Source organism: Abramis brama (assembly GCF_963993115.1).
Source record: "Abramis brama genome assembly, chromosome: 24".
Lineage (NCBI taxonomy): Eukaryota > Metazoa > Chordata > Actinopteri > Cypriniformes > Leuciscidae > Abramis > Abramis brama.
In genome coordinates this window covers 16559617-16586039 of record NC_139986.1, presented here as the reverse complement: position 1 = coordinate 16586039, position 26423 = coordinate 16559617, and the positions used below count along the sequence as shown (strand labels likewise).

The following is a 26423-nucleotide window of genomic DNA, read 5'->3' as shown; positions in this document are numbered from 1 at the left end:
GTTTGAGCAGCAAGCTCATTGGCCGTTGATTCAACAGCAATCAATCAGCTGTGCTAAGTAGATAACGACATCATTGCTACCAATCAAGACCTATCAGCCTGCACAATTTCAGAGTTTCATGCCAGAACTATGTAATTACAGTTACACTCTCAGTGCACTCTGTCAAATTGACAGACAGTTTTCAGATTTTTTTTCAGTCACTGCTAAAAAAAAAAAATCTGTCAATGATGGAAAATGTTCAGTTTACGCGACCTCTGATATTCATACATACATAAATGCATGTATTTTTATTTTATTTATTTATTTTATTTTCCTAAATTTTATTGATAGATTCCAAGAGTTCCCAGATGAATAAACAAGAATAAATTTTGTGATCTTATGGTGTTTTAGTCATGAAATACTTTTTAATGAATTTCTTGATACAATTATCAAAAAACCTCACTCATAACACAAAAAAAACACTAGTTGCCATATGCCACCTACTGGTGTAATGGTGTACTTTAAGCTACAAAAAGTGTCACTGAATGATTATGTAAACAATCTCTACTAGCCTTCTTGATCAAATGATTCAAGACACTGAAGATTCATCAAAATCCCTAAAAATCATCATGCTCAGTTCTGCAGCCAGTTCGCCACATTGGAATTATATAGTTATATCTGCATTCTGAGTGGTTTTGAGATATTGAGCTTCAAAGTTTTTGCATTCCATATAGCAAAAATAATATGGGGAACAAGTCTCTTTCATACATGAAAATGACAGAGACCCTATTCTAAATGTACAGTATCAAAATCCTCTCAAATTTGAAAATGGGGATTTTTGGAACAGGTAAAATGCAGATAGAACCTTATAATTCCAAGGTGACAAGTTTTTTTTCTTTTTCTTTGAGCCAGTCACCTGAGCTGCAAATGCCGTATGACTAATCATTCTGGAGCCGCTGCAAATAAGGTCATAATAATAATAAATGTCTGACGCCACCACAAGAACAGTCCCGGGATCGAACAGCCCTTAATCACATTAGGGACATTAGGGTCGTGAAAGTCAGACGCTCTCAGCTGAGTATACTGTACATCTGAGCATGTCTTCGGCTGGAACCCTGCAGTGAGAGTGGGTTGATGGGGATGTTTATGAATGTAAGGAAAGAAGAGATACGTGCAGCGTAGGAGTTAGAAGGAAACAGAAAGGGGGAGGGGAGAAAAGAGAGAGAACGAGGGGATTACGCTTTATAATACGTTGCCTGTGTGCAAAGGAAATGAGAGCGGAGTCCCACACTGGGGCTTTATCATTTGTCAAAATAACCCTTTCCAGCATCCACCTCTGTCTCTACCTGATTTCCCAGCAGCCTCGACACTCACCCAGACATCTCTGTCGGCAGCACCTGAAGACTGACAGCTTCCTCAGAAGGAGAGCTTATGAAGGGTGAGGTTATGAAGGAAAAACAGCATTTTGTTCCAGAAATGGGAAAGTGGTGGTCATTATACAGAGCAGCTGCCGTTTTCTTCCTCTATGTAAAATTACAGAACAGGTGTTGAAAACAGCCATGCTGTGTTTCAGTACGTGTGCAGGGGCTATTGGGAAGATTTGTATCCCCTACTCATGGGGTTTTAGACTTGCAGATTCATGTCTTGAATGACATAGCAAGATTTGAACCAGGGCTTTACATTTCATTAATGCAATCCAAAACTGCAATGACATATAAGCAACCAGTCAGTAACTACACTGACTTAAGTCTCACAATTAAATATTAGCTTTGTGATCGATTCACTAAAAAGAACGGGTTGAGAAGAGTCATTCGTTCAGGGATCGGTCTACACTGTTTGCACTCTATGGGCTCTATCATAAACCTGGCGCAATGCAGCGCCAGGCGTGACGCAAGTGTGTTTTGCTAGTTTCAGCCCGACGCAGTCATCTTTTTCACGTCCTGCACCACATTGTTTAAATAGCAAATGCATTTGCGCCCATCTGTTTGCCCATGGGCGTGCTGGTCTGAAAACGAGGTGTGTTCAAGCGCATTGTTGGCGCATTGCTATTTTGAGGCAACTGAAATAGACCACGTCATTGACCAACAACAACCTGGTCTAAAGTCAATAGCCAGCAACTGGCTTTTAACCCCCTGAGGTCGGCTATCGCGCCGGTGCGATAAAATAAAACTGGATTGGAAAAAAATAAAACTGGACTGGATCACGAGTCATTTGATTGGGGGTCGAACAACACTGCTTTTTTTGTTTGTTTAGTCACTAAAATGAACCAACTCATAAGAGTCATTCATTCAGATGTCAGGCTACACTAATTGTGATGTCTTTGATTCAATAAAAATAACAAGTTCATAAGAGTCATTTGTTTGGGAATCAGACTACACTGGTTATGTAGAATGCTTTTGATTAACTTAAAATGGACCATTTCTTAAGAGTCGTTTGTTCTGTAATTAGACTACTATGGTAGTGTTGTGGCGCCTAATTTGGAAATGATACTTTTTAACATAAACTTAGTACTCCAAGTACTCCAAGACTATTTATTGAAACTATTAAAAGTACACTAATGTTCACAAGTTTGGGGTCAGTAAGATTTTTAAAGAAATTAATACTTTTATTCAGCAAGGATGCATTAAATTGATCAAAAGTTACAGTTATATATAAAGCACAAAGAAAGTATTATGTCTGCATCAGCAAGAACCGTTAAAGTTAATGTTATTCGATTAATTTTCTCAAATGCCACACTAATAAAAGTCAGTATCATATGCCACATCTTCATGACTTCATTAGGTCACCTAATAACTACAGTATATTCAGTAAAAATCAATTCACTACTCAATCTTTTGTTATAAAAGCCAAAATTATCTAGCATCAATTGCAATGAACTGCTGTACCTTCAAATGTCTAAATATCTGTTATAAACAGTAAGAGAACAATGTTAGAGGAGAAAGTGTTTACTCTTGTAATGATTCATTCACATTGATGAGGACTAAGGCTATAGATCACAGCAGCCCAATGCCTTGGTTCTCTGTAATGTCTCTGGCAGCGCTTGTACAGCTATATGCACTGGGGATGCCTGCGATATCGACCAGAGGCTCCATAATTTACTGTAATCAGGTGAGAGAATATTTTAATGGAATGAAGTCTTTTCTGTCTGCTGGCTTCTGAATGTGATTTATTATTTAATATCTGATCCTTTCTAATTAGCTGCATTCTCTGTGGCCAGCCTCTGCCCTCCACTCAAACACTAGCCAATTAAAATCACCCTGGTAACGTCTTTAAAGGGTCGAGGAGCGGCAATTGCTGTTTTAAAGATATAGCTGTGCAGTGCGTGTACATTTAAAGAATATCTCCCCTTGAGGGATTTATGTGGGGTTACCGGAGGCTATACGGCGTCTTTTGATTAGAAAACCTGACAAAAGCTTTATGGAGATATTTAGAGAAAATACATTATGAAGTACGACATATGCTTTATTAAACTGTGGCTCACATTATTATGAGACTTTTTTAATGTAAATAAACTTCCTTATCTTCTAGAACAAATAAGAGTGATGGGATGTCCTTACATCAACTTGGAAAGAGGAAGTAAAATGCAGAGACACACTCATACAAATACAATCTCTTAAAGGGGTAGTTCACCCAAAAATTAAAAAACAAATTTCATCATTTACTCACCCTCATGTCGTTCTAAACCTGTAAATCTATAATTTATCTTCGAAACACAAATTAAGATATTTTAATGAAATTTCTGTCCCTCCATTGACAGTCTACGCAACTACAGTACCACTTTGTCGCTTTAAAAAGTTCATAAAGAGATCATAAAACGAATCCATATGAATTGAGTGGTTTAGTCCAAATTTTTTTCTGAAGAGACTGGATCGCTTTATATGATGAACATATTGAATTTAGGCTTTTATTCACATATAAACATTGATCAGCGAACAAACAGAAGCTCATCCGTACTTGCTTGATGCGCGAGAACAAACCTCATTACACGAGTAACACGAGGATTAACCTCATTGGTTCTTGCAGAAGCTCAAACGTGTTGCGTAACACTAAAATTAACCTCATTGGTTCTTGCTGAAGCTCAAACGTGCTGCGTAACACTAGAATAAACCTCACTGGTTCTTGCTGAAGCTCAAACGTGTTGCGTAACACTAGAATAAACCTCATTGGTTCTTGCTGAACCTCAAACGTGTTGCGTAACACTAGAATAAACCTCATTGGTTCTTGCTGAAGCTCAAACGTGCTGCGTAACACTAGAATAAACCTCACTGGTTCTTGCTGAAGCTCAAACGTGTTGCGTAACACTAGAATAAACCTCATTGGTTCTTGCTGAAGCTCAAACGTGCTGCGTAACACTAGAATAAACCTCACTGGTTCTTGCTGAAGCTCAAACGTGCTGCGTAACACTAGAATAAACCTCATTGGTTCTTGCTGAAGCTCAAACGTGTTGCGTAACACTAGAATAAACCTCATTGGTTCTTGCTGAAGCTCAAACGTGCTGCGTAACACTAGAATAAACCTCATTGGTTCTTGCACGCCAAGCAAGCATGATTGAGCTTCCGTTTATCACAACTGATGTGTGCATTGATGACTGTTTATATGTGGAAATTAATTCTGTTCATCATATAAAGCGATTGTGTCCCTTCAGAAAATTTGGACTAAACCGCACAATTCATACAGATTCATTTTACGATCTCTTTAAAAAATGTTGAAGCGTCAAAGTGGTAGTTGCACAGATTGTCAATCGAGGGACAAAAATCGCTTTGATTTCATTAAAAAAAAAAATCTTCATTTGAGTTTCAAGATGAATGGAAGTCTTACGGGTTTGGAACGACATGAGGGTGTCAAGAATGAGTGAATTTTCATTTTTGGGTGAACTAACCCTTTAAATTCAATGAAACTGGATGGGGACCAAGCTCCAAAAGGACAAAAACCCACCATAAAGTATCAGAAAAATAATCCAATATAGTAGCTTAAACAAACTTTTAGTTGTTATTCACTCCAAATCTTGCTTTTAAAACTAGATCCTTTCTAATTAGGATGGTCACCATGCATGGAAAAGAGCAGCTTGGACAGTTTGCTAAATATCACCTTTAGTGTTCATTAAGAAAAGTAAGTCATTAGGGTTACGAAAAACATTAATTTGTCTGCTCACCTTCCAACAGGACTGTTGTCTTTGCTCGCCCAACCCTCAGTTTTGGCTCTTGGGACAGGGGGCTGAAGCATCTCAGCCGCAAGGGGGTCGGAATCTTCCTCCTCACGGCCCACCCACTCACCCACCACGCGAGGCCTCTGTACGGAGTTATACGCCCGAGGGTCCTTTCAAAGGGAGGACAAGGTGTGAAGAGCCGAAAAGGAGAGAGGAACAGGCAGAGATGTAAACATAAAACAATTTGTGGTTATACAAATGGGTAATCACTTACAGAGGTGGTAATTAAAGGGCTGATGTTGAAATATGACTCATTATCTATGCTATTAGTGTGGCTAGTCATTTTTACAGTGAAAAGATTTTAATAATGGAGGAGCAGTAATAAAAAATTCAGCTTTGACACTACACTTTTCTGTAGTTTATCAGCAACAGGCAATTATGAGAAATGTCCTCTATAACGGTACTAAGAGAAGAAATTATTTTGCTTTAATATCTAAATGTTTTAATATTCATTTGAAGAGCCATATTGGGAGCAGAGGGAAGCCTGGGCAAATGGCCAAAAATAGGTTATTAATGTTTAAAAACCGTACTGTATTCAGAGAAATATGACTAGGTAGATGTTTTAGCTGGGTTCTCTCTTCATATTTTTTATTTCTATTTGAGTCTTCACACAAACAACAATCAAACTAGGCTTTTTTACAGCTCCTAAACAAATCCCTTACAATATTTAATTTCTATTACTGCAAGACAGCATAAAAGATAAAAAGAAATAATAAGCATCATACCAGGTCAAAGTCATCAGAAACAGCAATGCCTGGCAAAGGAAATAAATCACACATCAATGAATTAGAAAATGTCTCGTTGGATACTAAATTAGAGGTTCTCAATTGGTTTTCAGGATGGGGACCAAGCATTTTCTTGAATTTTGAGGTTTTTTTATTATGTAGTTGATAAGCCTACATAATTAAGTTGATAAGGTAGTTGATAAATGATTAGTTGATTCAGCATATTTATAGCTGTACACTATTTTACTATTTGCTTTTGGGATTGTTTTCTTCCTGCTGTCAGAACTTAAGACTCAATTTGGTATTGGAATCCACCAGTTGAGAACCTTTAGCTTCAACACAAGTTTATTTTAAAATATTTATAATAAATGTATAAATTCGAAAAGCTAAGTATAAATAATGCTCTAACAGCAGACAAATTACAATATTCAGTTTATTCTTTAAATGCCAATTCACACTGCACTGACAGATGCCGACCAACGGCGACAGTCAACATTTTACAATACGTCACTTCTCAGACTTTCCAAGACCATGTTCAACATGTTTAATTGGCGAAAACGAGAGCCGACAGACGCCAAAAGGGGTAACGCACTGATCCAAGAAAACCTGCTGAAGTGTCTGTTGTAGTCTGTCAGCGTCTGTCCGTGCAGTGTGAATTAGCCTTCCATTGCTGTTTCGCACTGGATAGTTGTCGGTTCACTTACTGCGGGAAAGATTCTCCAGGGCTTTGCCAAGCTTCTTGCTCTCCTGCAGTATGTGATTGAACTCATTAAAGTCTCGACTCTCAGGTTTAGTCCTCCAGTCCCAGGTAGGACGCAGTATTGAACGAGGCACTGCAACATAAAACGAATAAAATACTTTCAAAAACTGAAAAAGCCAAACGTCCTTCCTGTACGCTTCAAACATTAAATTCACAATACAGCTGTGTCATTTTTGCGTGCAATATTTCAGTTTTATTAAGCATGCGATCAGATGAAGAAAACCAGTTGTCCCCCTATTCACTATGACTTTACAAGAACAACCACAACAGAAATTAAATGAAATTAAAGGAATATATTAATATTGTACTGTAAAATAAGTATATAATAATAATAATAATAATAATAGTATATCAAAATAATTAAAAGATACATAATAATAATTGTGGTTTATTATTAGTTGAGCTGCTCTGATGACACGGGAAACAGCGGATCATACGCTGTTTGCATGTAAATGAACACAATGCTGCGATTCAATATGAAACACACAGTGAGTCTATTTATATAAACTCACAGCCTTAATGGTTTGATAATCTCACTAATCCATATCACTTATTGCTAGAACTCTTAAAAAGTTATTGCTAGATGGTGCCGCTAGCTCTAGCAATGTTGTAGGAAGCTATAAAAAATATTTGAAAATGCAGCAACTTTTACACAATTCACCTGGGTTACACTTCTCAGGTAGGACAGATCACAGCAGTCTATCAACATTAGTCACTTTCAAGACTTGAGCAGCTGCTGAGCATTTTAAAGACAATTTTACTGTGTCCATCATCCAACAGGATGAAAACACTTGAAAACAGTACTACTGCAAATTGTACTATTTTTGTGCTCGCCATTGCGAGAAAAAAAAATCCAACGTGTACAGATTTTCAGACATATGAAATATCTCTGTGAGTCTGAATGAAAGCACTTGCAGCAAAAAACACTGAATAATTTAGAATGCTCACAAAATCAAGCTAAATGTGTGACATTTCCTTTCAGTGCACTGCATGTTTTGCAAATGATTTCTGTTGCAGGGAATTTTCCCATCCACCTCCAAAACACATTCCCCAAGCCTCTCTAATTGCTTTAAACGTGGCTTATGTGGACAAAAAGTGCTGTGAGGAAGCAATAAGACGGCATGCAGTAAGAGTTGCATTTGTCATATACACACACACACACAAACATTTTAGGCAAACAGTATAACTCCATGACACAGTGACAGTACAGGTTATCTCAGGTAACAGAACAGAACAGCTCATTAGGTTCTGCGATCAAGCGGCACAGCACTAAAGCTGGACGCTGGATACCCAGAATGACCAATTAGTGAATGTTATGATGATCTGGGAGATCATTTGGACTGATTTTAAAATGAGTAGCCTATGTTAGTTTTTTTAAGGACTGTGCTTATATGCATGAGCTTGATTAGCATAAAATAAACAATAAATCAGGAATATCTATAGCATGTCAGAGTCAGAGACGTCCTGTGCGATTTGTTGTTTAGGGAGAACGGATATCTTTTCCTTGATATGTATGAGCATTAAAAAATGACAGCTACTATACATACTGCGGCGTGCTTCTGTGTGTAAATTAGCCTACACTCTGTTTATTTTTCATGTGCTGCAGAGTAACCTCTGGACTCATTATGTAAAATATCACTGCCTGGAAACCAAAAGCCTACATTTTTCAAACAAAGCTGGCACTAACGTACGCAAAAAATACGCAAACTTTATCACAGCTCTCAAAACTCATATGCACCCGCGAACATCAAAACTTGACACCAAGAAGTGCATTTACATGTGCAACCAAATTCTCATTATAAAAACACAACAATGCATAAAACATTAAATTGAATAATATGGTTTTTCTGCAACAAATTCAATAAAAGGAATTTAGGGACTTTAGATGAACTTCTTTTTTTGGTCATTAACCCTGTATAGCCTTACATATAAAGTAATAGTCAGAAATATGAATATAATATGAGCAAAACATACAATGCAATGCAATACAATGGTTATTGAGAGTTGAATAAATAAATAGTTCTTCAAAAGCCTTATGTATTGGATTTCACAAAAATAAAAGTGATTCAGTCCAGTAAGTGTTCATCTTGAAATATTGCAAACAATATAAAAGTTATTCTTATGTTTACTTTATAAAAATCAATAGATTTCACAGCAAAAGTACATGTGTACCAAAACCTGAATGAGAATAATATTACAAGGCCTTTTACTTGCTAAAAGTAGTAATAAATAAGTAATAAAAAAATATATAAACTATTAATCTGATGACAGAAGGTAAGGAGTATATTGTGTACAACAGATTTTTCTGAAGAGTTTTGATCCCATTTTATTTAGAGGCCTTAGAAATATGCGTATCAAATATAATACAGTAGCCTTTAAAGGGTTAGGAATTATTTGCATAATACTGCGTATTTAAATGCACTTTTGTGATGGTTTAATTTTGGACTCAAATAAAGCTCTTTTTTGTCCTTTTTAGATCTTGACAGTGTCTACATTACTTTTATTTTAAGAAAAAGAGCAGAAAGGTGAATAAATGAATAAAGAATTTACATTTTGGTTGAACTCCTTTAACGTACAAAAACAAAATGTAGAAACACAATCACAGGTTTTACAAACTCACTGATGTGAAAACCATCTAAATAAAATAAGTCAGCGGGAAATGGGCAAAGGCACACATCTACAGTTTTAAATGGGGTTATACATATTTATTATCTTCCTTCGTCCCACTTCCCCAAAACTGGCCAACAGCCTCCACTCAGGCAGAAATAGAACCGCTGTCAGTAACAGAGCATCATATTTAATTATTAAAGACTCTGATACGAGTTGCTCCCTCAGCAATATGTATCACTCAGAGCTCATGCTGATGGCCTCCATAATGGCTCCATCTAAAGATAGAAGTCATCATTGTTCACTAATGCACAGGCAGTCTCCTCTATTTCTGATCTCTGAAATAGCATTGCTGATCTCAGATTAACAGTCAACCAAATCACATAAAACTGATGTAGTGACGCTAGCTTTTTCCGATCGCAGCGGGACTCACATGATTTAGACTCGGGAGAGGGTGGGGAAATGTTGGACACAGCCAGGTCACTCTTTGATTTCTTGGGCTTCTTGGGATGGATCTGCCAGGGTTTTTCATTACCCCTGGAGTCCCGCCGTGCACCTTTGTATTCTATGGAGAGAGAAGGAGAAAACTGGTAGATATCTGCATTTTCTCTATGTGAAAAACAGCTTGAAGGATGCTGAACGATATACACCTGAGGAGCTCTCAGCCCACAATGCAGCAGATCCCGACAGGGTCCTCTGAATCCTGCCGGGGCTCTCCTGTTTGGTTTGCAGATGGCCAATGAGGAAAGGGATGGGGTGATCTGGTGTCTCAGTTATCAGCTTGGTCATCATCTCCTATCAGAGTCAAACAAAGAGTGATTAGAGTATAGACGTACAGCGTGTGAACAAATGCCAGAGAACTTGTCCTAAAGTAGCACATTGTCAAGCCAGGTTGCATCGTAGCCAACCTGAATCAGCAGCGTTGGCCAGCTTTCAGCATCAGGAAAACTAATTAGGTAATTGGTCTGGGAAATATTTGCACACTGATATTGAGCATTAAATGAGCTATAACAAGCAAGAGGATATTGCTGGAGGCTAACTGGCAATATGGAAGATCTCTTCATTGTGCAACACTAAAAATGAGATAATGTGCAAAAAAAAAGAAAAGAATAAATTGCTGGTAGGCATCATCAAAATTATATTTAAAATGCATCAAGCCTTATTCAGACATGAATAAGTCTGAAAATCGCATATGGTCTACTGTATTTGAATTTGAACGTAGTTTGTGACCGTTAAAAAAGTACGCTCTATATAGTATTCATATTGGTAGTAGGAATAAAATTCGGACGTACTACATCCGCCATGTTGTTACTATCACATGACCTACCAGCGTCAGTTGTGAGTCTGCGACGCTTCACTGTCATTCGTAATTCCTCTCCCATGGCCTTATGGGATGTCCATCGGGTGCACACTTCAGAATCTCGATGGAAGTAGTAGGTCATCCAGGGTACTTTTCGCCTACTGTTTACTATATGTATTCGGGCATACTACTCTGCTGGCGTACTGTTTTTCGCATACTATATAGTAGGGAAGTATTTGATTTTGGACACAGAGCAAGAGTTTTCAAACTAGGGGACCAGGGACCCCAAATGTGCTGCAAAATTAGATTTCAGAATTTAAAACATTTTACAATGTTTAATTATACAATTTATGTTTAAAGATTTTGACATCATTACGGTTTCATTCTTTCAGTTTGGAAGTCATGAGAGTATTATACTGTATAAAATGTAAACAAATGTTTTATTCTAATGACAGCCCTATTATATAACTGTGAAAATGAAAAATAAATAAATAAATAAATAAATAAATGGTAAGAAAATACACTGTTAAATTAAAAGAAGGTAAATATTATCTAGATAATCAAATAAAAAATTATAAAAAAAAGTATTAAAAAATAGAAAATAATATAATACTTAAGTATTACATTAAAGTATATTAAATTACTTTAATATAATTTAATATTTAAATACTTTAAAACTTTAATTTAAATACTTTAACTTTAATAATTCAATATACTTTAATAAACTTTAATACTTATATTTATTTTTTATTTTAAATTGAAACGAAAACGTGGTCTATATAATATCACACTTAACACTATTCTCACACAGTTTAAAAGGGTCTGCTTTATTATTTCAGAAAGGTGCTCCCTTGTAGGGAGCATCATATTTGGGGGTTTCGCCATCAAAATATTTGAAACAAATAATATAACACACACACACACACACACATGCACACACACAAATGTGTTTAATTTAGGCTAGATTAAAACCACAAACACGCCTGTAAAACACAAATTTACCCTCCTCAGGAAAAACTAGTTTTGTCCAATTATGACGTTCAGTTATAAAAACAAATGAAAGCATTTCATAAACAAGTCTATATAAAGTAGTGCATGTGAAAACAACTTTTACCAGTCTGAGCTTTAAGTGTAGGCTCACAAAACAAAGCCTCAGTTCTGTGTTACAAGCCAGAAAATCACTAATCAACAAGACGGTAGATATAAGCGCAGTAATTACAACACATAAGCCTTGTTGGGTAATTAAACTAACTTAGCAACAGGGGGTACATAAAAGAGAGACGTAATTTGTGGGTTAAGCAGGAAGTAAATTGAGCAGGGCTGTGTTAACTACCCCAGGCTCCCCGATGAGTAATTGCCCTTGTGGTAAACAGGAAAACATGGTGTGGATTAGCACACACTCATTTAAAAAATGTAAACCATTTGATGCTATCTGAGAGGGGTTTTCCCTGCTTACTTCACTGACCACTTTAATACGGACATCAACATGGTGACGACATGGTTGGAAATCACAGCCAGTGAGGAAAGGACTCACTTACAGCGAATAAGATACTGTATGATAGAGAGGCTGCATAGACATACTCAAATTTATGTCAAAATCCCTGCTCTGAAATAAGCTTCTCAATGGATTTTCTTGGATCATCAGGACGGAGAAACACAGGATCTCTGGATCATACTGACAGACTGGGGAAATTGGCATGGGGGAGACAATCTGAGCCTCTCTAATAGACAAACTGACTGCAAGCTAAGTTCAGTGCCATCTTTAAAGTACCACATTCCAAAACACTTCCAACATGTCAAAGAATGTATGAAATAACATCCAGTGCCAACATACTATGACAATACTATAGTGTAAGTACGTGCTCATGCATACAGCATCCAGGTGATCAACTACATCTGCCAAAAATGTGCAGGATACAACAAAGACCATTGTGCAGAACACTGCATCCCATAATGCAATGTGCTCAGCTTGCACCTTCCATTTCCAGTATAATGAATAAACTGAAAGATTTCTAACTAAACAATTCATTTATTGTTTTAAGCATTAACCTAACTAAATTGTAAGGACTATTTGTTAACAATGTAAAACTGCAGCTAAATGTTGAAGTAACATCCAGATGGTTTATATTAAACACTTGCTGACACAAATTCTCTAGATATCTTCTGTTCTGTTAGCATCCTTGAAACATCTTCCTTCATCTGATTACATGAGTGTTCTCAGCTGAACTATCATGAGTCATGATGAAAGCTGATACTGTCTGTTTACCACAGGCTGTCTCAGTCACTGCCATAAACTCTTCAGAAAGAAAAAGCAACAATTCCTTTGTTAAAGGACCCCCTGTGGTGAAAATCAAGTTTTTAATGTTGTTTATATGTCTATGTGGCGTTTGTAACCGTGTACAAATTCATAAGTCAACACCATTTAGTATTTTCTCCTTAAAACTGCAGTGAAACAAAGACAGTCTCAAAAAAGTGGTTCTTATAACCAATCACGTCAACGTGCCGGCGGGCTTTAGCATATCATTAACTGCTGCAAAGCAGGGGAGTCTCAAGAGAAGCCAGACTATTAGCTGTTTGATAACCTATAGTCAAGCAAAAGGCTAATCATATTAATTACTGTTATGTGTCTGACGTTGTAAAGAGCGATACATAAAATGCATAACCATTCGACTTGTAGAGAAAACTTGTAAGGAAGCCTGTATAATTTACTCTTCCACTTCTTCTGAATCAGGTTCAAACATATATGGCTGAATTCAACTATTTCCACTTGTCAACAATAAAGTTGAATGAGTGGATCTCTGAGCTGGTGTGAGTGAGTGGAGGCGGGGCTAATTAGCATATTGATGAGTCCGCATCTGCTAAATTAATCAAGGGTGTAGGGTTACATTACACAGGGTTACAAGCTATTTTAAGGCATGAAGGATTTTTTTTTTCACAGGAAAAAACATTTAAATATGTCATTTTGGTGATCAAAGATGAGATTTAAGGGATTATATGATTGACTACAGGGCGACTTTAAGAGATTAAAATTAATTATTTACTCTTAGGGTTGGAAACTTTCTATGGGAATTAACTGGATTATATGGGAAATAACGGAAGTAAATAGGAATAAACTGGAAATTTGCCAAATCTGCCTATAACAGGAAACTTTATAGTTATAAAAAAACATCTTGCAGTTTCAATCTTGGTTAATACAACCAGATTAAATGCAAAAAATGCAACCCTGCGTATCAACCCTTACTGCAGAGCTATTGAGGCCACACCTCCTGCATGTACTGTGCATACCTCCATCATGGTGCCTCATTTATAAAACATGCATACACACAGTTTTAACATAGGGTACACACATTTTACAAACGAGGCCCCATGATTCTAAAATCCACGACAACGTTCGTTATATTAAAAAGGACTTTGATGTGGAAAAAATACTTAGCGCCATGTCAGGTTCTAAGAAGATGTACACACTTTTCCTTACAGCAGAGAGTCGGAGTACTGCAGGTATTTGAAAATCTAAGCAATTCTTGCTGCTCGCCATTCTCAGGAAAACGATTTTGAAGTTGACTGGTGCTCTTTTATATGTTAATGATTAATTAGGGGGTGTCTACAAGGCGGAGATCTGAAACCATTCAGATGTGCACAATTTCAAGATAATTTGCGATTTATGGATGTGGAAGATCACACGTTCTCTGAATCACACGTACGCACATTGGAGAAATGGTAGTAAGATCAAATGTAGGACAACATTTAGGACAACATCTATGCAACATTTTATAAATGAAGCCCCTGGTCACTCTGGAATCAGAGGATATTTAAATAAAGAAATGTCTAGATTAACTAGAGAGTTTCCAGAAATTGTCCGCACCTTTGCAACCCTATTTACAGTTTATAGTCTCCTGACTCACTAGACACAATATGGATGCAAAAAGGTATTTATACTGTATGTTGCCACTGTTGACCATGCTATATGTTGAGTTTTTAACCAGAGCTCAGCATTGCCAGAGCCTGCACTCTCATTATTCCTCTGATTCCATCATTTATGCCTTACGTCACAGCAGGGTGACGCTGACTGAAGACTGGGACAGAGTTCTGGAAGGGTTCCAGCCCTTGAGACAAGAGGAGGAGGAAAGGAAAGAAGTAGTACAGCCGCAGAGAGCAACACATGGACAGACAAATCCATAATGTGCATAATTAAGAATTAGTTAAAGAAGACATGAAATGGAAGTTGCGATAGTCTTTTCTTCCCTATTGTGATGTATACCCAAATGAAACGGGGGTGAAAGTGTAGGGCAGGACTTTATTTTGTCCATTGGGAATTGATTGAATTGTTGGATGGTTGTGGTTTGCTATTGGTCGATCTCATGTGAGTGACAGGTTGACCCGCCCTCGCTGTAGTATACACTTCATCAGAGTAGACAAGAGATGTTGCTGAAAAAGCAAGGGGAACTTATTTTGATTAAAGATTACAGGGCACATGCATTAAAAAAAGATGTGCACAGATAAATCATTTATAATAAATGCAAATGCAATATTCCATATAAGAAATACGATTTGTCCATTTTGATTTAATGGTGAAATCAACAACAGTGCTTCACCAGTGACCTTTCCGAGCAGTCTATGATTAGACATCCTTTATTGCTTTAACTTTCTTTATACATAAGCTGGGATGTAGTACTTAAAGGAATAGTTCACCCAAAAATGAAATTCTGTCATAATTTACTCACCCTCAAGCTGTTCCAAACCTGTATGGATTTCTTTCTTCTGATGAACACAAAAGGAAATATTTTGAAGAATATGGATAACCAAAAAGTTGATTGGCCCCATTGACTTCCATAGTATGGGAAAAAGAAATACTATGGAAGTCAATGAAGCCCATCAACCGTTTGGTTACCAAAATTCATAAAAATATCTTCTTTATCTACAGAATTTTCATTTTTGGGGTGAACTATCCCTTTAAACCACCTAACTGTTATTTTCCCCAGATAGCTGCTGAATAAAATCTAAATTCATAATGCACAAGGCGGCACAACGAGAGATTTGACTTGATTGTTTTAAGGTGTTTGATGAAGGTCAATATTTATGAAAAGCGTTGTAAAAAAAAAAAAAAGCACAGTCACAGGCATTCCTGTCCGGATGCCATTGGATTTCTTAATAAGGGAACCCTACATGTTCCATTCAGCATAATATGATCACAGGATTCGTTTAATATTGTATTTATTCCATTTCAGCCTGTCAGGTGAGCTTGTCCTGTATGCAGGGCGTTTGAGAGGAGCTCACGCTGCGCAGACACCTCAGATGTCTGCAGGTCACTGCGACGTTAATTAGAGACTAGACCGCCAAGAAACCTCTATAAATAAAGGCAAGAGAGGGAATTCTCCATCTCTTCTCCATTATCCAACCCTGCTGTGAGTGTGTGTGTTTCTTCAGGGTACAGATCTGTGTATGTGTGCGCAGCCCCTCTGCTGTAATTAGCAATGTCTTAACAAGACCTACACTTCCTACACATTTTTGCCTCATTTAAAGGTTGAATATTAAATGACAGAAAATAGTTCGCTGTCACACATGCCTCAACGATGTCCTGTTAAGTTGGGCTCTCAGACACATGTCAACTCTTTGGCTGAAACTTATGACACACCTCCATTATTCATGGTGATACACACAATTTTACCAACCCTGACTGAACAGTTCTTGAGGTTTCAATTGCCTGGTGGGTGTCATTTTCAATTACAAGCAGGAAGTGCGATGAATCTCCAGCCAGTTGAATTTATTGATATTCTGTGTGCTGATGTAGCATTCAATTTGTTACTTGTGGGACAGTGAGGAGCTCCATAATGACAGTTGCAACTCAAGGAATTGCCATGGACTACATGTAAAATGCAAACTTATTTGTTATTCACTATTTCATTGCAATTTTTTTTTCATTTGGGCTATAATTCAGCAATATCAACAGCACGATTTTATGATGTTGCTTTTATACAACACCTAAGTAAATAAGAAATTAACATTAAATAACTTAGACCTACATTTGCATCTCACACAGTTGAATGAATAAGTGTTATTGAACAAAACAGTTGAGTGAATCATTCAGTGACTCACTCATAAAAACACGCTGCATCCCTGTTTGCCTACTTATAGTATACCTTAAAAGTATTTGAGCCCTAAAAGTACCTTTTCTCTGAGAGGAAAAAGTAGATACATTTGAGTGTATGGCAGAAGAGTAGGCAAGATTTGGGACAAACTATCACATCATAAAAAAGCGCTCTGTGGATTTGCACAATCTTTTTAAAAATTATCTTGCATGCAGCTTTTAACAAAAGTGATGCTAGTGGCAAAGAAATTACACACTGCAGCTTTAAGACACAAGGACAGCAACCTAGAAACCTACAGAGCAGAAATTACCAAATAACCTTTAACCCCCAGTCCCTTCAGTTCAGTGAACATCAGCTGACACTATTTCAGCAAGGTCTAGGCTGTGATCCTTACAGAGCCCTGGAGAAACTGAGCCACACAAATTGCTCTTATACACTGAATGACTTTTCTAGAACTGAGCAATGCACTCTGGGCAAGTGTACCCTTGACTCTAGATGAAATGCATTGGGATGGTCTTATGGCAAAAGCAAAATGGATTTCTCATAAATCTTGCATTTTCATCCCATGTGATGTAACTGAATGGTCAGACCCTATCAAGAACCATGCCATGATCTGTCAATAAATGTTATAACTTCCCCCACCATGAAAGAAAGGAATCTTCTAAAAATAAAACTAAGGGTCTTAGAAACTAGAGTTTTATGTTACTCAGTAAGTGCAAATACTGTCTGTGACAGCCACAAATCAAACCTCCAGCCATGACAATAATTCTCCAGTACACATAAACACATACTGGCCGAATGAAAAATATATCAACTGTATATTTTCCGCATACAGAAATGACTTCTGTGTTGATGCCTGTGGTTTTATTGCCTGAATGCATTAGTGTGTAACTGTATGCTAATCAAACCTCCATTTGCTCAACCTACAGTGTATTTTGTGGGTGAACGCACAATTCTCACAGCAGAGATCAATTATGCTGCAGCTTTACAAACATTTTACTCTCTTTATTGCACTGCCTCAGACCATTACACTGTGATACGGCCACTTTGATTGGCTATTGATAACCTGTTTTCCTGTTCCTGCCCCAAACTTGTTCTCGTTACAGCTGAGTTCATTGAAGTTACCTATGAGTCTATGAGATCCTTAAGTTTAGATGTGTCCTTAAGTTTAGTCTAAGATTTGTTGTTACCTGAAAATACTCCTCAATATGTATCTTTTCTTACCAAACTGTATAAACGGAAATGAGAATCTAAAAAAAATAATATATATATATATATATATACACTCACCTAAAGGATTATTAGGAACACCATACTAATACTGTGTTTGACCCCCTTTCGCCTTCAGAACTGCCTTAATTCTACGTGGCATTGATTCAACAAGGTGCTGAAAGCATTCTTTAGAAATGTTGGCCCATACTGATAGGATAGCATCTTGCAGTTGATGGAGATTTGTGGGATGCACATCCAGGGCACGAAGCTCCCGTTCCACCACATCCCAAAGATGCTCTATTGGCTTGAGATCTGGTGACTGTGGGGGCCATTTTAGTACAGTGAACTCATTGTCATGTTCAAGAAACCAATTTGAAATGATTCGAGCTTTGTGACATGGTGCATTATCCTGCTGGAAGTAGCCATCAGAGGATGGGTACATGGTGGTCATAAAGGGATGGACATGGTCAGAAACAATGCTCAGGTAGGCCGTGGCATTTAAACGATGCCCAATTGGCACTAAGGGGCCTAAAGTGTGCCAAGAAAACATCCCCCACACCATTACACCACCACCACCAGCCTGCACAGTGGTAACAAGGCATGATGGATCCATGTTCTCATTCTGTTTACGCCAAATTCTGACTCTACCATCTGAATGTCTCAACAGAAATCGAGACTCATCAGACCAGGCAACATTTTTCCAGTCTTCAACTGTCCAATTTTGGTGAGCTCGTGCAAATTGTAGCCTCTTTTTCCTATTTGTAGTGGAGATGAGTGGTACCCGGTGGGGTCTTCTGCTGTTGTAGCCCATCCGCCATCCGGTTGTGCGTGTTGTGGCTTCACAAATGCTTTGCTGCATACCTCGGTTGTAACGAGTGGTTATTTCAGTCCAAGTTGCTCTTCTATCAGCTTGAATCAGTAGGCCCATTCTCCTCTGACCTCTAGCATCAACAAGGCATTTTCGCCCACAGGACTGCCACATACTGGATGTTTTTCCCTTTTCACACCATTCTTTGTAAACCCTAGAAATGGTTGTGCGTGAAAATCCCAGTAACTGAGCAGATTGTGAAATACTCAGACCGGCCCGTCTGGCACCAACAACCATGCCACGCTCAAAATTGCTTAAATCACCTTTCTTTCCCATTCTGACATTCAGTTTGAAGTTCAGGAGATTGTCTTGACCAGGACCACACCCCTAAATGCATTGAAGCAACTGCCATGTGATTGGTTGATTAGATAATTGCATTAATGAGAAATTGAACAGGTGTTCCTAATAATCCTTTAGGTGAGTGTATATATATATATATATATATATATATATATATATATATATATATATATATATATATATATCAGTACAAATCTTGGGCATCAATAGAAGATGGTTCTTCTAGGAAAGTCTCAAGAATATGTAAATTAGAATATCTCTTCAGTAATGGATGCAAAAAAATGCACTCAGGCAAAACAGTTAACGCTAATCAACACATCTCGATCTTCAGCCCCCACACAATATGTCACTCTACTGGAAAATTAAAATAAGCAAAGCCCTAATTTAGTGCAGGTGGATTTAATTACAGTAAATAAGTCATGTAAGCATGCTGCAAGTGTTGCCTGCACTATAACATTTATTTATTTATTATTTATTTATACATTTAGCAGCCAGGAGGTCAATCGCCAGTTAACTAAATCAACTCACATTCTATAGACTTAAGTGAAATTATAAGGTTGTAAAAACTTTAAAGCTACAATATGTTTTTTTTTTTTGCCGCTAGGGGTTGCTAACCTTATACAATAACAAAGGCGTAGATTGATGACGCAGTGAATAAGCGGAATCATGGAACTTGTCGTCATGCCGATGGATCTAATAATGTTTATGGGAAATAATGTTTATGGATGATTGAATACATTCATGTTTTTTAACATGACTGTGGTATGACGCAAGGCGTGATTGCTAATGAGAGACAGATATCAGCGCCATACGCGAGTCCCGCGGATATATAGGAATGAGGACATTTCATTCTATCGAACTACCCGCAAATGCTTAATTAATGCTTAAACTGGTCAGTTTATGTAACAAAATAAAATTGTGAGGTAACGCAGCACTGTTTCACTTGGTCTACACTATCATACTAAACTGCATTTGAGTGTGTTGAAAGTTATAATGTTATTCTATGTGTTAGTTTGTTGGCTGTATGAGGCTAGCAGTAAGCTAGATCAACATTAGAATAACACACTGATCATATTCTAACATTTCATCATGTTGAGCTATATAAAATTGTTTAGTTTTATGTACATTTGCTCACCTGTCTAATAAAGTACATGCAAGAGCGGCGTCTCTGTCAAGTGGTGAAGCTCTGTCAAGTCCAAGTTAGTCGCGGACGCGGAGCTCTCGGCATCTCGAAAACGCCACGCCGATATTGATCCTCGTTTTATTTCTCCTTTTGTCCCAAAGTCTGCTTGCCATGGTCCAAAATGTTTGACGGGCACTATTTAAAATAGTGAATTTCTCTGAATTTACAAATTCTTGGAAACATTTAGGATAATGTAAGTACACAATTGAAAGAAATATATAACAATGTGCAAGTGGTTTTTGAATATTTTGATACAAAATTCTTACATATTGTACCTTTAACAAATTGCTTTTCTGTCTTTGCTGCTGCTGACAAGGAATGTGTTAGTGTGATGAGTCAGTTTAAAAAGAGAAAAAAATACTTTTATATCATAAATATGTATTTAAGTGGTCAAATTCTGTGGCAAACAAATGTATTTCATGTTAAAAAAAAACTGACCTATAAAATATTACAGTTCTGTGTTGCCGTGCCTTGGTGAGCAGCAGCTACAGCTGTCATGTTATTCCCCAGTCCCATGCATATTGCATTCATAGTGACCTCAATTTAGGTTTACTTGTCAACTTCGTTTTTTTTTCAAGAACCGGTAAAGTAGCTAACAAGGGTCATTTATCATTTTTTCTTACAGTGTGTCTGTATTGTTCAACCGAAGCATTCGCAGTGACTCAGTGAGCACAGTTACAGCGTAAAGGGGAAACACACTGGGCAAACACACCTGGAAAGAGATACTGATAATAGTTATGACGTGCAAACAAACTGAGACTCTATATCAGCTGTTTGCAGTGACATTATAAAATAACAGAGGCATACCCTCCCTGATAGAGAAAACAGGCATCCCTGTTTAATACGATAATATTTGTGTCACGTTATAAATGGATATGAAAGTGCAGTGCAAATTAAAATTTACATAACAGTATTTGTGTAATACTACTGAACATATAAGCAGGACTGGGATAAGTTGTCTCACTTTTTACTCAGTAAATATTTGATATATGGAAAGAATGAGTGAACATTTTCACCATTGATGTCTGAGAAAAAAAAAAAAAGTTCAGTTCACAGAATAGACAATGACTAATAGTGGGGCAAGTTGTTACACTATTTGGGGTAAGTTGTCACAGTGAACAGCCTATTAAGAGCCTACTAACCTATTTTATTAAAATAAAATAAAATAATTCCTGCCTATGGCTCAGGCTCACTGTGTCCCTACATAGGACAAGCAGTTTGGAGAATTGATGGATAGGTGAAAAATAAAATAAATAAAATAAAATAAAATAAAGGTAAAAGTAACCATATTTGGTCCAAAATATTGAATTGTATCAATTAATTGATTAATTAACTAATTTTATCAATGTATATTATTAAAAACGTGACAATTTGCCCCAGGTTGACATTTATGAAAAAAAAAATACTCTTATCCTGAGAACCTTTCAGTTTAAAAAACTACCTTCAAAAAATGTATATTGAACTTTTAGTTTCACAATATTTTAATTTAAGGCTAAATTAAAACCAACATACTTTGAAACGAACATATAACCATGCTAGAGAAAATACATGTTGATAGGACTTTTGACTCAAAACCTCCTAGTTACTCGGATACAGCCCTTGTGACAACTAGCCCCGTTCTAATCTACTTTCAATTATATTCATTAAAAACATGAGCATGTGTAAACTGTCTGTAATTAAGTGTTACCATATTTAGCAGGACTTGTCAGACTAATCTGAGGCAATTTCAAGAGACTGCTAATTCGCCTAAACAATTCTCACAAATAAAAAATACTTAAAAACTAACACACGCAATTCAAAAGCGAAAAAGAGGAAGAAGGCGAGAGACACTCGCGCAACAACCCACTCACAGCGCTCGCCCCCGGGGGAAACGCGTTCATGTGGGAGATCTCTGCGCGGCGCCGCTGTCCATGGTACTAGGTCACACGCGCGCTGCTTTTAGCTTTATTGCTGTTTAATATTCAGCCCATGCACACAGTCCCTGCTACAAGACAGTTGATACATCAGCAGTTTGCTCGTATAGACTGTTCCTCTTACTACAGATGCCTCATGGAGGTAAAGCAGTGGTGGATGACAACGCTGTTTTGGTTCATAATGGTGTGGAGCATTTTTCTCAAGGTGACTGGTGTGTCCAGTTTCTATTGTTTCAGACATAGTGGCCAGCTACAGTCTAATGGACACTGTGCGTATAGTCTAATACTATTTTAAAGGCAATCTGTTCAATTAAGTCCCCCACATCATCCAACTGATGATCCAATGTTGCTGACAGTGCAAAAGTAGAGGAGACCGAGGAATGTAACATTTTATTTAAACGTCTGCAACTCAGTTGATTTTTGTGCTATGCATTTCAAACTTTAATATTATGTTCCCATATGTGTCTGCTATAAATTTAGAAATCTAGAAATTATTCCTAAACTAAAAATATTGCTGCTGTTACATATCTCATATACAGTAGCTACCAGATAAGTTGTAACACTAATAAAACATGTATTTTAAATTTGGTGCATTCAATAATTGTAGTATTAAAATGTATATTAAAAACTATTATTATGACATAAACATTTTGTTTTAATATAAGCCTAATGTCCCATTTTGTGCAATCTTTGTGGGTCCACTATACAGTAGTACATCAGAAAGTGTTACAACCCTCTCATTATATTTCTATTCTTTTAACATTCAAAATTCAAAATTTGTTTTGGTCCAGTAAATCCTAAACTTCTTACAACTTCCTGAGTCTTACAACTTCTATTGTCACTTCATAAGGGTCTTGGGTAACACTTTATTTCACAGAGTCCTTGTTACACGTTACATGTAGTTACTGTAGCAATAACTATAAATTATACATAATTACATGCTAACCTAATTAATTAATACTAACCCTAAACCAAACCCCAATCCTAACGTTATAGTACATGTAGTGTAGTTTATTCCAATTTAAACGTTGGCATTACAATTCATCCCGTGTTACATCATTCCCATGTCTCCTGTACAGTATGGCCATATATTTACAGTGCAGTGTTCATTTAGATGCGCAGAAATGCACTAACTATACATTACAAAACAAATGCAAGGAAATATCTTAAGGAGGAGCTGGGACCTGGCGTTCCCAATACAGTAGCCTATATTCAAATACGAAAATCTTGACAAAAGAAACAATGGCATCAGATTGGCTTACTGCTAGAAATCGTCCAGTCAGCAGAAACATCTTCTATCACATTACTTCAGATGATTTCTACAGGGTAGGCTATAATGAGAGCCCAATTAAGTCCAAAATCTCTAGTTTCCAACAGTTCCATTGATCAAATGGAGGTAAGTTGAATGCAGGAGGCTTCGCGCAAGCATAAGCACAAACATCCCGCTTACACTTCCCAATTCGAACGACCTAAAATGAAATAAGATGTTCTTAAAATGCCCTGTGCCATCATAATTCACTTACAATTCAACTCTAATTCACATCTAAATCTGCGTTCGAGCAGACAAGAAGATCCTGCTTCATTCATTTCCAATGCAGCAAAATCTCGAGGTGCCTTACGAGCATCTTTTGTGGAGAAAAAGTTGTAGCGCATACCTCAAACAAGGGTCCGATTTTATTCTTCTCCAGGTATGACTGAATTCTTGACTGCTGAACAGACGCCATGGGAATGCGTTGCATTAAACAGCAAATGGTTTAGATATGGTTAAATATAGCCAAGCATCTTCAAACGTGTGGGATTGCGGACGGATCTCTAGCGGGAAGTGAGTTGACATCCAGCGCTGCTGAGAGCTCGTCTGCTGCTCCAGCACATGCTGAAAGTAACAGGGTTTGGTCACTATCTGATGGGACTGTCCCTCCTCCGGTCTCGGCAGAGTAGCTGGCGATGGCTTCTTCTCAAAGCCAATGAAAAAGATTACACCTCAGGTCGGTTTTCATTGGCTGTTCATGTCAGAGAGACCCGCCCTCGTTGTTTACACAGAGTAAGTGTCATTAAACTCATATGACGCTAAACAAATAAACTTATATTTAATGCAGAGGATTCTTGTGGGCTTATTATGCCTTATTATAGCATAATCTTGTAGGCTATATATAGGCTAAATGTATCCACACTCATGTATTATATTGCTTACTTCAAGTTTCAGGAGCATATGCGTTAAAATAGCTTAACAACAAAACTGCATTTGCGGAAGTACATAGTTTGTGTTGTACTACGGCTCTGCGGGACGGTTAGGATGAATATTTATCCTTCTGCTCATAAAACACCCACTATAGGCTTAAGAGATATAAGTTTAGATGGAAAGGATCTCAAGCTGTTATAGCTGTAGCCTACCTTTTAATAGATACAGCACTTCCTTGAAAATAAATTCCAACACAGCATTACAACAACCATAATTAAATGACCTTTCACAATAGATAATGCTTTGCAGTGAACTCTGTTGGAGAGCTACATGGCAATTTATCTGTTCAATAAAATATCTTACTCACCTGTTGAGTAATAAAAAAACGCCATCTCCACGTCGCTTTTACAACATTTCTAATGTCAGTTCGCGCCATCTCCGAAAAGCCAAGAAAATGCTGTGTCTCGTTTTATTCCGAGCATTTATTCCGAGAATTATTAAAATTAACTTTTTTCCAAGAAGCACTGTTCGGTCTTAGAGGACGATAGACGCAAGTATGCAAATTCGCGCGAAAAACCTCCTGCTAGGTCTAATGGGCCATTTACAACTAAAAACGGAAAACTTTGTATGCATTTAACTTTTAAAAATGGGTTTCAAAGTGGAAGTTTTTTTAAAACGATATCATTATTGTGGAAAACGGTGACGCCATGCACATGCATATTACATGTTCAGTCTAAAAGCACGTAGTGTTTCTTTAAAAAGTGACATCGCCAACTACTGGCCTGGCAAGCATAATACAGCGTTTTTAATCGTTTTCGCAGATCCGCGTTAACGGGATCGTTTTGTAATCTATATGCAAAAAACGCAAAGGAAAAACTTTTCGTGTAAACGTACAAAATATACACACTTATAATGGGCTTACCATAGAATCAGGGTACGACAAAAACACGTTTCGGAAGGATTGAAGGTGCATCGACTAAAAAATTTGATGGGAGGAAAAATTATTTGGCAATGCTTTTGCTTTCTCTCGCAAATGATTTGCGTTCCCCGAGAAACTTTGTGTTAATTTGCAAACACAAAAATTTTGCAAAAGAACGCAAATGTTTTTTTGTGAGAGAACACAAATATTTTTCGAGCAAACGCAAAGTTTCTCGGGGGAACGCAAAAATCAGAACATCTGGAAAACATTTACTCCATAAAAACTGCAAGTGACAGTGAGCCCAGGGAAATTATGACAGGTAAACATTATTTGTCAAAGACAGTTGTCTACATGCAGAGGCCATTAGTGAGATTCCTGAAGACTTTAACTGGTCTGATACCAGCTGCACATCTGATGGATGAGAGCACAGCACATAAAGCAGCTGGGAGTTTGTGTGCACTCAGCACATACTGTCAGATGCAAACTAAATACATTCACTAGAGAGACATGTGACAGATTTGCAGCACAAATTTAAATCAAAATCACTGTTTAAGTCTGTTGCATAAATATTTTAGTCACACAGTTCCACCATGTAAAATGGGTAAAAATAAATTAATAAATTATATATAAATTATATATGTATATATATATATACACACTCACCTAAAGGATTATTAGGAACACCTGTTCAATTTCTCATTAATGCAATTATCTAATCAACCAATCACATGGCAGTTGCTTCAATGCATTTATGGGTGTGGTCCTGGTCAAGACAATCTCCTGAACTCCAAACTGAATGTCAGAATGGGAAAGAAAGGTGATTTAAGCAATTTTGAGCGTGGCATGGTTGTTGGTGCCAGACGGGTCTGAGTATTTCACAATCTGCTCAGTTACTGGGATTTTCACGCACAACCATTTCTAGGGTTTACAAAGAATGGTGTGAAAAGGGAAAAACATCCAGTATGTGGCAGTCCTGTGGGCGAAAATGCCTTGTTGATGCTAGAGGTCAGAGGAGAATGGGCCGACTGATTCAAGCTGATAGAAGAGCAACTTTGACTGAAATAACCACTCGTTACAACCGAGGTATGCAGCAAAGCATTTGTGAAGCCACAACACGCACAACCTTGGGGCGGATGGGCTACAACAGCAGAAGACCCCACCGGGTACCACTCATCTCCACTACAAA

The 26423-nt window shown here is 37.4% G+C and overlaps 1 protein-coding gene across 2 annotated transcripts in view; it reads right to left on the bottom strand.

Annotated features, from left to right (window-relative positions):
• The window catches only part of cUnh8orf34 (chromosome Un C8orf34 homolog), an 87976-nt gene extending 63906 nt beyond the window's left edge, over nt 1-24070 (bottom strand). The window contains exons 1-6 of one of the 2 annotated variants that reach the window (XM_084103265.1): nt 23795-24070; nt 9928-10072; nt 9711-9842; nt 6615-6743; nt 5911-5939; nt 5132-5295 (exon numbers count right to left, since the gene is read on the bottom strand). In XM_084103265.1, coding sequence (XP_083959391.1) covers nt 5132-5295; nt 5911-5939; nt 6615-6743; nt 9711-9842; nt 9928-10072; nt 23795-23878 — 683 coding nt within the window. In that variant the 5' untranslated portion in view covers nt 23879-24070. The remainder of the gene's footprint in view (nt 1-5131; nt 5296-5910; nt 5940-6614; nt 6744-9710; nt 9843-9927; nt 10073-23794) is intronic. The other variant, XM_084103266.1, reaches the window with a different exon arrangement.
• Nucleotides 24071-26423: the final 2353 nt, after the last annotated feature.